General features: G+C 31.1%; 1 protein-coding gene across 1 annotated transcript in view; it reads left to right on the top strand.

Annotated features, from left to right (window-relative positions):
- Positions 1 to 14,615, top strand: part of Vlet (COMM domain containing 10 protein valette) — a 38,393-nt gene that overhangs the window by 4,609 nt on the left and 19,169 nt on the right. The window contains exon 2 of the mRNA XM_075370525.1: positions 7,231 to 7,441. Within this exon, the coding sequence (XP_075226640.1) occupies positions 7,231 to 7,441 (211 nt within the window). The remainder of the gene's footprint in view (positions 1 to 7,230; positions 7,442 to 14,615) is intronic.

Below are 14,615 nucleotides of genomic sequence, written 5' to 3'. Positions count from 1 at the left end.
ACCTGTTGCAGTTGGAGACTTTATTTTATTAAATGTTCCGAAAGTAGACTGTGGTCCTTTAGACTACCCAAATTTAATGGGAAAAATTCTTATGGTGGAAAATAATGTACACTACATTGGAACAAAAAGTGGCATTATTAAAACATGGTGTGCTAGATGTCATTTCCATATTTCCTGCGCACAATTTCTTGAAGACATCCCAGAAAAATATATATCTTTTTTTAAAGCTGCAGCGAATGAATCTGCTGTTTGGTGGCTAGGGGTTTACCATTTATAAGTGCTTAGTGTCAAAAACTCAGTGTCGAACAAAAACATGCATGTGTAAGAAGGCCAATCAACTGTGTTCATTGAACTGTCATAAGAATTCACCACATGGAAATAAATAAAAATAAAGCTGTTGTTGACAAATACAGATTACTAATTAATGATGATAATTCCTTAAAAAAAATTGTTTTGTAGTTTTTAAGTTGGTTTATTATTCACTTTAACAGCTTGTTTTTGAGACCAATAGCAATTACTACATAATTTTTGTTTAATAATAATAATAATAATTCCTTAAAAAAATTAATGTTTCATAGTTAAAAATTTCCTCTTTTTTTGCCATAGTAATTCGTATGTAATTCAAAAGTTCACTAAAGTAAGCATTAGTTAGCATAGTTTATTTACCCACTTACTTTTTAATAAACCTTCACTACCATGGGCTTATTGCAATAAACCTGGATGAAATCATCCTATTTGAGCAGACAGTTGTACATTTTCTAATTAGCTACTAAAAACTACAACATAAATTGGACCAAGTGTATTGCAGTACATAGTGATGGTGCAAAGGCAATAAAAGGAAAGAACAGCGGATTTCTGAAAAATTTTTTAAATTGTCTTATACAATGAGTGAAATGGACACACTGCTTTCTTTGCAGTCATGCTCTTGCTGCCATAAAAAAACTTGCCGAAAAATCTTAATCAAATTCTTTTTGTAAAGCTGTAAAAATGATTTTATTAAAAGTTGACCATTACAGAACAGGCTGTTTACTAAACTATATAATGAAATGGGTAAAAGAAAATATCTCTTCTTTTCCATACAGAAGTCAGTTGGTTATCATGGGAGAAAGTGTTAACCCGGTTATTGCAATTGCAAGATGAATTAATAATATTTTCCTAGGATAAACAAGCGCCATTCTCAATGATTTTACAGAATATATGTTGCTGTTGGCTTACTTACCTGGTGTATTTTACTTGATTATGAATTTACCAGGACATGACAAAAACATTTTATTAATGACAAACAAAGTTCACACTTTCATTAAGAAGCTTGATATCTGGATTATTTGTCTTCAAAGCAAAAATTTTGATATGCTTCCACTCACTTCCAGTTACCCTGAGAAAGATTTGTATGAAGAAGACACTGTTATTTACTACAGTCTTGATAGCATGAAAATACATTTGCATGAGCTGTTGCATGAAAAATTAAGTTGGCAGAGTATTTCCCGCAAGATAAAAATGATTTCTGGAAGAGATGGGTACTGAATTCATTTAGTGAAGACATTGTAACTGTTTAGTTACCACTTGAAATTCATGACCAGCTCATTGAAATATCTGTAGATAAAATGTTATTACTACAATTCACATCTACAAAGTTAGACACGTTTTGGCTTGCTCGTCAAAGTGAATATGAAAATTTAGTCACACAAGCATTAAGAATATCAATCCGTTTTGCCACATCTTATCTCTCTGAAAAGGGTTTTTCGTCTAAGGTTGCTCTGAAAACTAAATATAAAAAGGAATTATCTTTTATCACTTGAAAACCGTTTGCTTTTGCATGTTTCTAACATAGATCCATGTATGAAGAAACTTTTAAATGAAAAGCAAATGCAACCATCTCATTAATTTATTCTTTACATTTGCACTTATAAATGTAAGTAAAATGTTTATAATAAATTATATTTTTTCTCATGAAATGATTTATGTTTATGTGTAAAGTTGTAGATAATTTTGCAACCCCCAGATTGAGAAACTGGTATATAGTATTACCTTTAATTTTAAAAAATGTTCAAATTATGCACCCATATTTTCCTTACAGTACTAGAGATGTTGAGAAGCTCTCTTTAACATTATGCAGCATCTGTAGTGATATTTAATTCATAATATTAGTTACTGTTCTCCGTCCCAGTTCTTCAAGGTATGCAGGCTTAGATTTGTAGAGTTCACTTTTCACATTTGTTAAAAGGAAAAATTCTAAAGGTGGCAACTGCAATGAAGGAGTTAGCCTGTCAGTACTTCTTTATCTACCTGTAATCCCTTCTCACTGTTTGTTTTATAAGGTTTAGATATATTTTTTTGATTGTTGTATATACTGATAAGACAAATTTAGCACTTTCATTTGCTATTATGCAAATAGAGTGTTGTGGGTGTATTGTAATTTTTCTATGATAATAGGCAGACTTGATTCACCACTATCAATTGTCAATTGTCTGTTAATTGTCGATTGTCATTTCAAAGAGCATTTCAAGAAACAAGTGTTAATTAACTTCTTGACTAAGCCTGACAAGTTAGCGACTGACATCAACTGTCTCAATGTTTTCATTAAGTGGGCTGCATGAGATTAATTTCTAAGAGATCGGTCATAGTAAAAGATCATTCACTTTTTTGTACTAAGAAAATGCAGTTAATGTGATAAAAAAATTGTAGCTATATTTTCAAGATGGAAGACTGTTTTAAACAATATTAAATTGAATTTTATTTTCTCAAATTATTATTTGATTATTTGTACCAAATTGTAGAAAATTAAATTTAATATTCCGTTAGTTGTGATATTAATTTTTAATTTTCTAACTTACACTAAAAAAAATTCCAGTTAAGTACAATACGTAAGTAAAATCAATTTAAACTTGGCAGTTATTTCTATCAGAAAATGCATAAATTATCAGTATTTTAGGTGAGGAAAAATTTGGTAACTGTGGTGGATCACATTCAGCACACTCACGAGATTGCCCAACATTTAAAGAAGAGAAGGCAATTTTCAAAACGTTTTCTGTGCAAAAGCTATCTTTTCCGGCCTCACGTAGAGAATATAAAAAGACACTAAACTCATGAAACCTGGTTAAACCAGACATCTCATTGCCGCCGCTACATCAAAGCATACCCCTGCAAGTGTAGGTCAATCCTGCATTTCAGATCAGGTCGATCCACAGTGCGGATCGTGGGTTAAAACAGCTTGTTCAGATCCTATCTGATCAGGTTTTTTCGCTCATGGCTACTATTTCCGAGCTAAATAAGAGTTCAAACAAGAGGATAGATATTTCTGCTGGAAAAACCAACAGTGTGTACCGAAAACTACTTCAGTTAGTACACCACTAAGTAAAACTTCCACAGCACCAGCTCTGCACCAAACTACCAAAATCCCACAAAAAGGGATCTACAAAAAAAATCATCACTCCGCCGTAGTGATGATTTTTTTTGTATAGGGACGCCGGAGATACCGTAGTATCTTCGGCGTCCCTATACAAAAAAAAAACAGGCTTCAAAATCCCCACCACCATTTCGAGGTTTCTTCGAGGATATGGAGGCGGCCGATGAAGTATCTGAAGAAGCAAGCGCTTCTTAAAAATTATTAATACAAAAAGAACAATCAGGTAGTATTTGACAAGTTATCCACACACAATTTTTATATATGAAAAGTATTTCCTATGCCTACGAATATTACTCAGTGGAATGTTTGCGGTCTCCGTTCCCGCCGTGAGGATATTGAAATCCTAAGAAAGGAAGAAAATCCTTCAATACTGTGTCTGCAGGTGACTCACCTCCGTTCCCAGGATGATGTGTCCTTTCGCGGATACGTCTGCGAAAGATATAACTATCAAACTGACGGCAGAGGACGTGAGGGTATAGCTGTTTTCCTAAAGGAAGTTGTAATAGTCGCCCGTATTCTGCTGGCGACAAACATCCTTGCAGTGGAAGTGAAGATGATCAGCTCCATTCAATATTAATATTAATTTATATCTTCCTCCAAATTCTGACATCAGTGAGGACGATCTACTCAGTCTGTTTTCCCAGATTCCTTTACTATCCCTAATAATTGGTGAATTCAATGTCCATCACCATTCTTGGGGCTCATCGTCATTTCAAATGTTTTCCCCAAGGAGTACAGTTAATTGATCGACTGAGGCAGATCTCTGATGAACGATAGATCATACACATTTATGTCATCTTCATCAAGTACATTTTCATGCATCAAACTATCAGTTCAGTAACCTTACTCCCACGTTTTATCTGGTACGTTCATAAACCTCTTTGGAAACAATCGTAGATCAGAACTCAGTGCCTTTTCTCAGCTCTGAATGTACAATTACCTCCAGTCTTTGCTATTACATGTTATTACCCCTCTTGGCAGCCTTCTGTGTTAACTTTGTCACTGGAATAAACAGAACACAAATCTGGTTATTTTGCGAAACAAATTTTATAATATTTTAAATAGCATGAATCCTGACGTTACAATTTACAGAGACAACTCTGGAAACGTTATCTGTTTGTTGTGGCTTTGTTGTTGGCAACAGAATGTACATGTTTGGCCTTCCCAGCGTCACCAGTATTTTCATTACAGAACTGTTTGCCATTAATAAGGCCTTAAATATAATTAGCCCAAAATATTGATATGTTCTTGTTTGCTCAGATTCCATAAGTGCCCTACAGGTGATTAATAACATGTACTGTAGAACCCTGTTGTCTGTGAGATTCATCATTGTGCCATTTTGCAAATGACTAGATGTAATACAACAGTGAGCTTCTGCTAAATCCCCAGCCATATAGGAATTTCAGGCTATGAGCGTGCTGATAGTGCAGCACAGGAGGCTTGTTTCCAGCCTCCTTTCACCGATTGTGTCACTTCTAATGCTCTTGTCTGTTTCCTGAAGAGGGTGGTTCATGATGAGTGCCAAAGTGATTGGAATGCTAACATGAACAATAAACTTCACTCAATGAAGAGCACTGTTTCATCATGGAGCTCCTCACGCAGAAATAACCGTTGAGAGAAGGTTATTATCTGTCTTTTGCGAAAAGGGCACATTAGGCTCGCTCATGGATATCTGATGACTCAAACAGATGTATAAGTTTGTGCTTGCTGCAACTGCCAACTGAAGTGCACCACATCCTTGTGGATTGTATCTGTTATGTGGCATTGCATTGCAGGTTTAAACTGGGAGCTAATATGCAAACTATTCTAGGGAATAATGAAATGTTTTTGTCTTATTTTTTACAGTTTCTTGGGCTGTTTTTTTATCCTCAGGTATTTAAATTGCTGTAGTGTGTATCAGCTATTCATGCCAATTGCCATATAGCAGTTGGAAAATTTTATTATTTTAATTGAGATATAAAATGTAATATCTGTTTTTTTATTACTACAAATATGTCATGTTTGGGCAATGATAATGCCGAAGCATTTTCGCCCAGAATAAACCAAAAAAATTTTTATTTCTAACCTGCTGGAGTTGAAAGGCTCTTTAATTGGCCCCATCTTGCCTGATTGTAGCAACGTGTAAGTAGTATATTTTATCTTTTAAAGGTAATACAACAGTACATTTGATAATTGCAGGTCTCTAAACTGGAATATACTCTTTTTATTTCAGTGGCCATTGTATAACATCATCAGTTGTTTTTGACCAATAATTGCATGATAATATTGTGTTCAGTTACCCACCAGTTTATATTAATATTTGAAGGAAAAGGTTTGCTAACTTGCTGTCATATCGATATGATAGATTATGGTAACCTTCTATCCAGAGAATATCCAGATTTTTATTGATTGTTTAGTTTGATGTTTTAGCCAAAGCTCTTATTGTCATATCACTTCATGATTACTCATGAAAATGAGTAATCAAAATATTTTCCATTTTTGTTTTAGAATCAAGTGAACGCTTGTCTTCATTCATATCTTTATCAAACTTAGATGGACAGCAAGAGATTTTTTTCCTCTTAAAATACAAACTGATCATAAACCTACTTCATTCAAAGCTACAGTCAGCATTATAAAACAAACTTCTCATCAAATGGACTACAATCTTTGTTTTTCGGAAAATTTGTTTGTCAGTTCTAGGGAATTTTCTCCATTGATTCCAAACTGCTTTTGCCCAGAACAGAACTATTTTATTTTCCTAAAGTAACCCCAAAATCTTATTTTCAGGCCCTTTTAGCTTGGATTGACCAGTATTTTAATGTCTCACTTGTAAGCTTATATTTACATATTCCTCAAGAATACTTAAACTGTTAAAAGCAACAATTAATCTACTAAACTGTACTTATCATCTTCACTTGGAAATTGAGAGAATAGTAAACTGCAGGCTTACATGGTACTTGGAGAGACATGGCTTTCTATCTTCAGAACAGTGTGGGACTCCTCATGCAGAAAAACTCGATGTGAGGAAGTACTCTGTCGATTGTGGATAGGATATACGAGGGTCACACACGAGTACCCGATTTCAGGAGGACACGCACCCCTAAGCGCACGATGCAACTGCCGCATGACTGTGCACCACATACTCATAGATTGCATATGTTATGCAGGGTTGCATCATAAATTAAATCTACCCAGAAACTTCCGTAATGTCTTGTACAATAATGAAATTTTAAACCGGATGTTTCTATTTTTGCGTAGTATTGGGTTAATACAAAAAATTTAATATTGTGTATATTTTTTATGTTAGATATTTTGTGGTTTTTAGTTTTCTTTTTAGTCTTTATGTTATCCGAAAATGGGCCCTTTACACCCATTTCGGACTTTGTTAAATTCTATTCACTTTTAGTTTTATTTTAGATTTTATCTGTGATATTATTTGTAAGTTTTATTCATCTTTTAGATTAGCATTATTTTCTTTTATTTTTTATTAAAAAAAATTCCGGGCAATGATAACGCACAGACATTTTTCATCCCCAAAAAAGAAAAAAAAAAAAACAATTCACTTGGAAAATTTCTTGTATGACATTTACAAATCAGAACTTGGATCTCTATCGATAGAAGTGACTGTTATTTACATTATGAACAAATGTAACAAAACCTGATCCCAGTTTTGGTGAAATTAGATTTATTGTTAAAAATTAAGGTAAATGCAAATAAATTATGTTATTTATATTACCATTGTTGTTGTTCAAGTATCAATGTTGCCTTGAGTACTATAGTATTGTCTTATTAATTATTTTATTTAGACTATATATCATTCTTACATGCAACATTTTTTCCTACAGCCTTTTGGAAGGAGTGGAGCTGATTAATGGTATTGATGAAAAGAAATTTCCATTGTTGTTGAGTAGAGTAGCCCAGTGCATGCAAAATAACGATGATTTATGTCCATTTTCAGAAGAAGAAGAAGACAAACTTCTGTTATCACTTAATGGGATAGAAAGTAAAAGAAGCTTGAAGGCTGTTCTGGATAGTTCAGCATTCATTTTATATCAGGTAATTTGTAAATTGTTGACTTTGGACAGTATGAATTTTTTGCTGTTGATATATTAAATGTGTAAAGTAAGGCGTAAAAGCAGGACATAGAAATGGATTTAATACTCCATTTTTTCAGTTTTATTTTCATTGAAAAAAGTAATACATATCATAAAGAAATATGTTGTACACTATCACAACTGCCTCTGTTTCTGCTCCCCAGGAGCTTTTAATTTTAGAGAATTTAAGAAGTAGTGCTCCTAGGAACCAAGCTGGTTGTAGTCTTTCTTCTCAGTACCTACAGACTACAATCTCACATTTGTGATTATAAGCTATTGGTTAAATTATTGTAACAATAAATGATTGTAACAATTTGTTATTTTGTGTACACACACTAAACATGTACACAACTAGCAACATTTCCAAGTATGCTGTCATTTATTCATGATAATACGAACATCCCCATTATATATTTTCCTTTCAGTATAATCATATCTCATATCAAGACATATCAATTTCAGTATAATTTTATCATATTTTGTGTTTTGGTCTATAACTATTACCTAAAGTAGCATTTTGTAAACAAGTCCTATGAGGACCAGTGTGAGAACCAATCTGTGCAGGGCTAGTTGTAGTGCCCACAAACCTTAGCTCCACGCTGTATGAGGTCTGCTGGATTGGCTGTTTATTTTTTCCAATACTTGTGGGAACATAATTTAAAGTTAAGTTAATAATGACTTGGTGATTTATGACCAAATAAAAACCATTTAAGTCTATATAAAGAATTTCACTCAGATTTGAAAATTAAATTGAAAAATTGGATTCTTTTACTTGTGGAACACTTAGCCCATTAGTTTTGATATGACATGTTTTTGAGTTATGCGAGATATATACAGTATATATGTACGTACAGACATCATGCCAAAACTAGTCAAAATGGATTCAGGGATGGTCAAAATGGATATTTTCGTTGAAATCTGAAAATTGAGATTTTTCGCAATCACAATACTTCCTTTACTTCATACAAGGAAGTAAAAATATTCTATAATTTGGAATTTTCTCTAATTCAGACTAGGCTTTGCCCCATATATTCTAAATTAGAGACATTCACTGTGTATGTTATATCAGTAACAGCTGTTGGGATCTATATTGAACTTGTTTGCTTAAATTTTACAGACCCTTGGTAAGATCTGTTGAATTAATTCCATATTAGTTTATTCTATCATCAGAACATTGGCATTAAGGATGTTGGATTCTATTCATATTGGATGTGTTATGTCAATTAAAATACTATGATGGTCCATTTCTTTTTCAAAATGTATTATAAACTGTATTTCTAATGTATCTTTTTTAAAATGTATTTAAAGAAATAATGCCATACAGAGACTCTAACTAAATCTGTCCTCCCCTTTTTACCTAGTGGGAAAGTCTTACCTTCCATCAGCCTTCATTAATAAAATACAAATTATCGCAATATCCAAGCTCTTCTTTTTCATAATGTGTTGCAGTTTGATAAAATAAAAAACAAGGAGTTGAAGATTTATTAACTTTTTTTGTAAGAAATTTCTGATTGGATAAAAAACATTTCATTAGATGTAAAAATAAAAAAAATTATCCAAAAAACAAAGGAGTAAAATATTAATACTTACAAGTATATCATCTACTCTCATTCATAAGCTACTCAGTGCATTTAAAGCAGTGCTATAAGCAGAATATGCATCATTGATGACACCATTCATCAATTCTTCATGCCTTCTTGCACTGAAAGAAGGCATCCCTTAACCTTTTCAATTAATTAAACTTGAAATATAATGATAATCATATCATTTATCTTTTAAAAAAATATGTTCAGTCTTAAAAAAATGAATCATAAAGAAGAAGAAGGGTTTATGCTTCTTGCCTCCCCCAAAGGACACATCCCCCTTCAACTACTCTCAGAAAAAACTTAATTTCCAAAAAAGCTTTACTGTCAAAAAAATTTTTAATTCTCAATTAAAAGGCATGAAATATAATTATTTGTTATTTGATTGATAAAGGTCGATCATTTTTTTATTTCAAAAGCCACATCATCCCATTAAGGAAAATAAAACTTCAATGTTTGAAATTTGGAAACATTAAGAAAAATTTAATGGTAAAATTTTGTCTTCATTTAAAAAAAAATATGATCAGTTTTAATTCACACACACACGCATGCAAATTGTATGTGTATATGCAAGTGTGTGTGTATGTGTAACACACCTGTGTAACCCTGTGCCTTGTCATAAAAAAATCATGCATCCACATTAAATGTAACTTTTCTTGAACTGCCTGAAATTAGACAATATTACAAGCACATTTTCCATCCTGGAACATGATATTGTGATTTCACGTAATTAATGAAAAAAGGTTTTGCTTCTTATGAATAAGTTTTCACTTGTTTATTTTATATACTTAATCAGACCAAAATTGTCATTTTAATATCTAAGATAGTTTTCATATTTGGGTATAATCCTCAATTTCTTGTAACATCTTTGTAAATAAGTAATAATCAAATAAATTATATAGAAAAGCAGCTGACCACAAAAGTGTTTCATTCAGTACTAGTTGATTGGAAAAAAAATTTAATCCTGAGCTCATTTCAAATTAATCATAACTTTTAAAAGCCATCATAAAGTATAGAATATACTTGTTCCTTTTCTTCGCTATTGTATAGATTTAACTTAGAAAACCAAAATTGCTTTCTTACTTCATAAAAAGCTTTTTTCCTTTTGTGGAAAATTTTAGACTCTTTTCTTTTTTCCCAAATGATGATTTGATTCAACTTATGTTCTCTTTTGTCTAACCCTTAGCTTTACCAAATTTTTCTGATTTTGATGTTTCCTTTTTCTGTTATCTAAGTTAAGCTGCTGTGGTAGTCCCTTAGGACATTTCTTTTTCATAATATCAAAGGGAAATTTTTTAAACAAAAAAAGTACACAGTTATTTTGGTAGTTTAAAGATATTTTTAACTCTTGTTATTAACACTCTTTAACTCTTGTTATGTATTGGATTATTACAGCATAATATATAGCACTAGATAGGGAATCTTGGAGAGCTGCATCAAACCAGTCAAATGACTGAAGACAAAAAAAAAAACAGCATAATATATACAAATATACTAACATTGGTAGTCCAGTGTTATTGAGTGTTGCACATTTTCGTGGAATTCATAATAGTAAGGTGTTTTTCCATGTAAGGTTAAATAATTAAAATGTAATGTAGATTTTGATAAGTAATACATTATTATTATTATTATTATTATTATTATATACATATATATTTATTATTATTATCATTATTGTCAAACAATAATAAAACAACTACCAAACAGAGTAACAGAAAAACTTTAATACCAAAAGTCAACTTTTGCAGGATCCTGCATCATCAGTTTGTACATAATTCTGTGTTACATCAAAAAAAAAAAGAATTAAAAACGTAAAAAATGAAGAAAACATAAACCTGAACAATCATAAAACTTGAACAACACAATATTACTGCCAGCTGGAATGATGTAAATTTAAAATATCATGCAATTATGCTCATAAAAGTTGTTGCCAACTGTTAAAACTCACTATATCTTTAATCAAAGTATCATCTTCAAAAACAATCTGTTGATTAATCTTTCATGTTTTTTTGTTTAAATTTATAATGTAATATTTCTCATGTATATTTATTTTTTTATTGTTATAAATTTCCAAAATTTCTAGATCGTTTTTATAGTCAGTAATACTATGCTTACATTGCAGCAGATGGTCGGCGATATTAGATACACCATTTTTCCTGTTTCTGTAAGCATTACAATGTTCCATGAATATTTTTTTAAAGGATCTGTTAGTTTTGTCAATATAAATTTTATTACATTCATTAGACTTAATTTTATTTATTCCTCTTAAATTCTCTCCATCACTTTTTTTTATTATTATTCCTTAAATATTTTATAATATGGTTACTTGGTTTTTAATCTTCTTTTACATTTATTTTTATCATAAACATTAACAATGTTTTCTGTTATTTTATTTACATATTTTTATTCTAAGAAAAATATTAGTAACACTGATCAACAATGATTTTGTTAAATGAGAGTGATTAACTGATTCTTATAGTATTTTTCATGCTAATTTCAAATATGAAATCAGAATTCTTCTATCAGGCTCAGTTTTTTTGTAAATACCATTCTTATTTTCAGGTAGTGTCATGCATGAACTCCGTAAGCATAGCATTTTGTGAATGTAAATACGTTCACAAATATTCCCTCTGCCATGCCGCCAGTGCCACATAGCCAAGAGCTTCCATTTCCAGTACCACCAGATACATGGAACTTTAGATGAAGGTGAAAATGTTGAATCTTGTGCTGACATATCAGGTGATGAAGAAAAAGATCCAAAATTTTTAGAAAATAGATATACAGAACCCCATTTAATTAATTAGTCAGAATTAAATGATCTGGTTTATGATCTAAATTTATCAAAGAATCAAGCAAAAGTACTGGGATCAAGACTTACAGGATAGCAGTTTTTACAACCAAATATTAAAAATGAGTGCTTTTGTTTAAATGAACGTTTCCTCTCTCAGTATGAAAATTTAGTATACTGTAATGATGTGGACTCTTTACTGAAAGCTTTGAGATATATGCTCCACCTAACAAATGGCAACTTTTTATTGACTCATTAAAGCTTAGTTTGAAAGCTGGTCTAATTAACATTGGAAATACCCATTAGTACCATTAGCATACGCTGTTCAAATGAAGGAGTCTTATGAAAATGTGAAACTTGTATTGAGCAGGATTCAGTATGGAAAATATTTATGGCATATTTGTGGAGATCTGGAAGTAATAATGCTTTTACTTGAACTCCAACTTGATACACTAAGTTCTGTTGTTTTTTGTCCAAGTGGGACAGCAGGGCTAGGAAAAACCATTACATAAAAGAGCAGTGGCAAAGAGAGAGTACTGACTATAGGAGTGAAGAATGTTGTTAGTCAGGCATTAGTAAAACCAGAAAAAGTTTTTCTTCCACCACTACACATTAAGCTAGGTTTATTCAAAAATTTTGTTAAAACAATGGATGGTAAAGGTTGCAGGGTTTCAGTTCTATAATATAAGCGATGTTAAATAAAGGAAGATATATTTGTTAAACCACAAAGAAGTAAACTAATGAATGATCTGGTGTTAGAAGAATGTTTGAATGACTTGAAGGTTGCTGCATGGAAATCATTTCAGAATGTGATGAACAACTTCCTTGGAAACCATCAGGACAGTAACTACTAAGAACTTGTGAGTGAACTTCAAAACTACAAAGAACTTGGGTGTAACCTGTCACACAAATTCCATTTCTTACATTCACATGTGGATTTTTTCCCTAGCAATTTCAGTGCTATCAGTGATGAACATGGAAAACGCTTTCACCAGGAGATATCTACAGTGGAAACACGATACCAGGGAAAATGGAACCCAAAAATGTTAAAGAGGGATCTCCTACAATAAATTGTAGCAGAAATTCCAAATGAAGTAGATTTTAGGTGAGTACAAAATGCATGTAATGTATTATTATATTGTGTTCTCCATACATTTTTTGTTTCAAAAGAAATTTCAATTACAAAAAACTGAGCCCGATAGAAAAAAATCTATAACATATATGAAATCAGCATAAAGTAAGAATCAGCCATTCACTCTCATTTAACAAACAAAAATTTAAATTTTGTTGACCATTGTAATCTGTGTTATTTTCTTGTAATTTTGTAAAACTATTATGGTACATAATTTCCTGCTTTTTATATATAATTCCAATATCAGATCAATTAAAATACTGCTATTGGTTTTATTACAGCTATTTCCTTTTTGAGTTTCTTTTCACTGTTCCTTGTATAATGTAAAGCTCTAAAAATCAGGTTTTTATGTGTATCAATTTTTTGTGACCATGGGTGAATAGAATTTACATGTATTGTAATACTATTCATTTTGGGTTTTCTATAAACTGATCTTTCTATAACATTGTTCGTGTTTATTTCAATTTCAGTGTCTAAAAAATTTATTTTTCAATTCTTTTCCATTTCACATTAACTTTTAAATTATTATAATTATTAACTTTATTCAAGTTATTTATTGCTTATAGCTGGATCATATATGACCAAAATATCATCTACATATCTTATCCATAATAGCACTTGGTGTGTGCCTAATATACCATGAACCATAATACTTTCAAATTGTATAAAAATCTCAGACATAATCGTAGAAATAGGTGAATCCGTGGGTAAACCTTTTGTTTATAACATTTGTTCTCATATACAAAATAATTTTGGAGAAATATTCCTTACAATGGTGATCAATTTATGTACTTTGGGGGTTTCCTTCAAATTGTTTTGTATTATTTCTATTGTTTTATCAACTGGTGTACTAGGGTACATTTTCATGATATTGTAACTTACAATTTTAGTGTTAGAGTTAACTTTAACACTAAAGTTAACTTTAAAAAAAGATTCAAGGAACATTATAATGCTTACAGAAACAGGAAAAAACGTGTATCTAATATCGCCGACCATCTGCTGTAATGTAAGCATAGTATTACTGATTATAAAAGTAATTAAGAAATTTTGGAAATTTGTGACAAAAATAAATAAAAAAATATTCTTGAAAATATTACTTTTATAAATTTAAATTGAAACATGAAATGATTAATCAACAGATCGTTTTTGAAAATGATACTTTGATTAAAGACATAGTGAATTGTGACAGTTGGCAACAACATTTACAAACATAGTTGCATGGCATTTTAAATTTATATCATTCCAGCTGGCAGTAATATTGTGTTTTTCAAGTTTTATGGTTTATGATTTCTTCATTTGTTTAAGTTTCTATTTATTTTTTTGTTCTTCAATGTAATATAGAATTATGTACCAACTGATGACACAGGATCCCACAAACATAGACTTTTGGTATTAATTAAAGTTTTTCTATTTCAGTGTTTGGTACTTGTTTTATTATTATTTGAGGTTAATTGGCACAGTGATTAGTATGTTGATAAATTATTTGATTTCCACAAAGTTCCTTTTTTTCTTTTTTTTATGGGCATCAACTTCTAAGGTCATTAGACCTCGTAACATTCTTAAAAAGAGATTAATATCACCATCAGGATCGTCATATGTAAGGGTATAAAGAGCCCTTACATTTTATTTAAAA

The sequence above is a fragment of the Lycorma delicatula genome, chromosome 1, assembly GCF_047948215.1.
Source record: "Lycorma delicatula isolate Av1 chromosome 1, ASM4794821v1, whole genome shotgun sequence".
NCBI classification, from domain to species: domain Eukaryota; kingdom Metazoa; phylum Arthropoda; class Insecta; order Hemiptera; family Fulgoridae; genus Lycorma; species Lycorma delicatula.
Note: the sequence above shows the minus strand (reverse complement) of the source record. Positions and strands in the feature narration are given on the sequence as shown.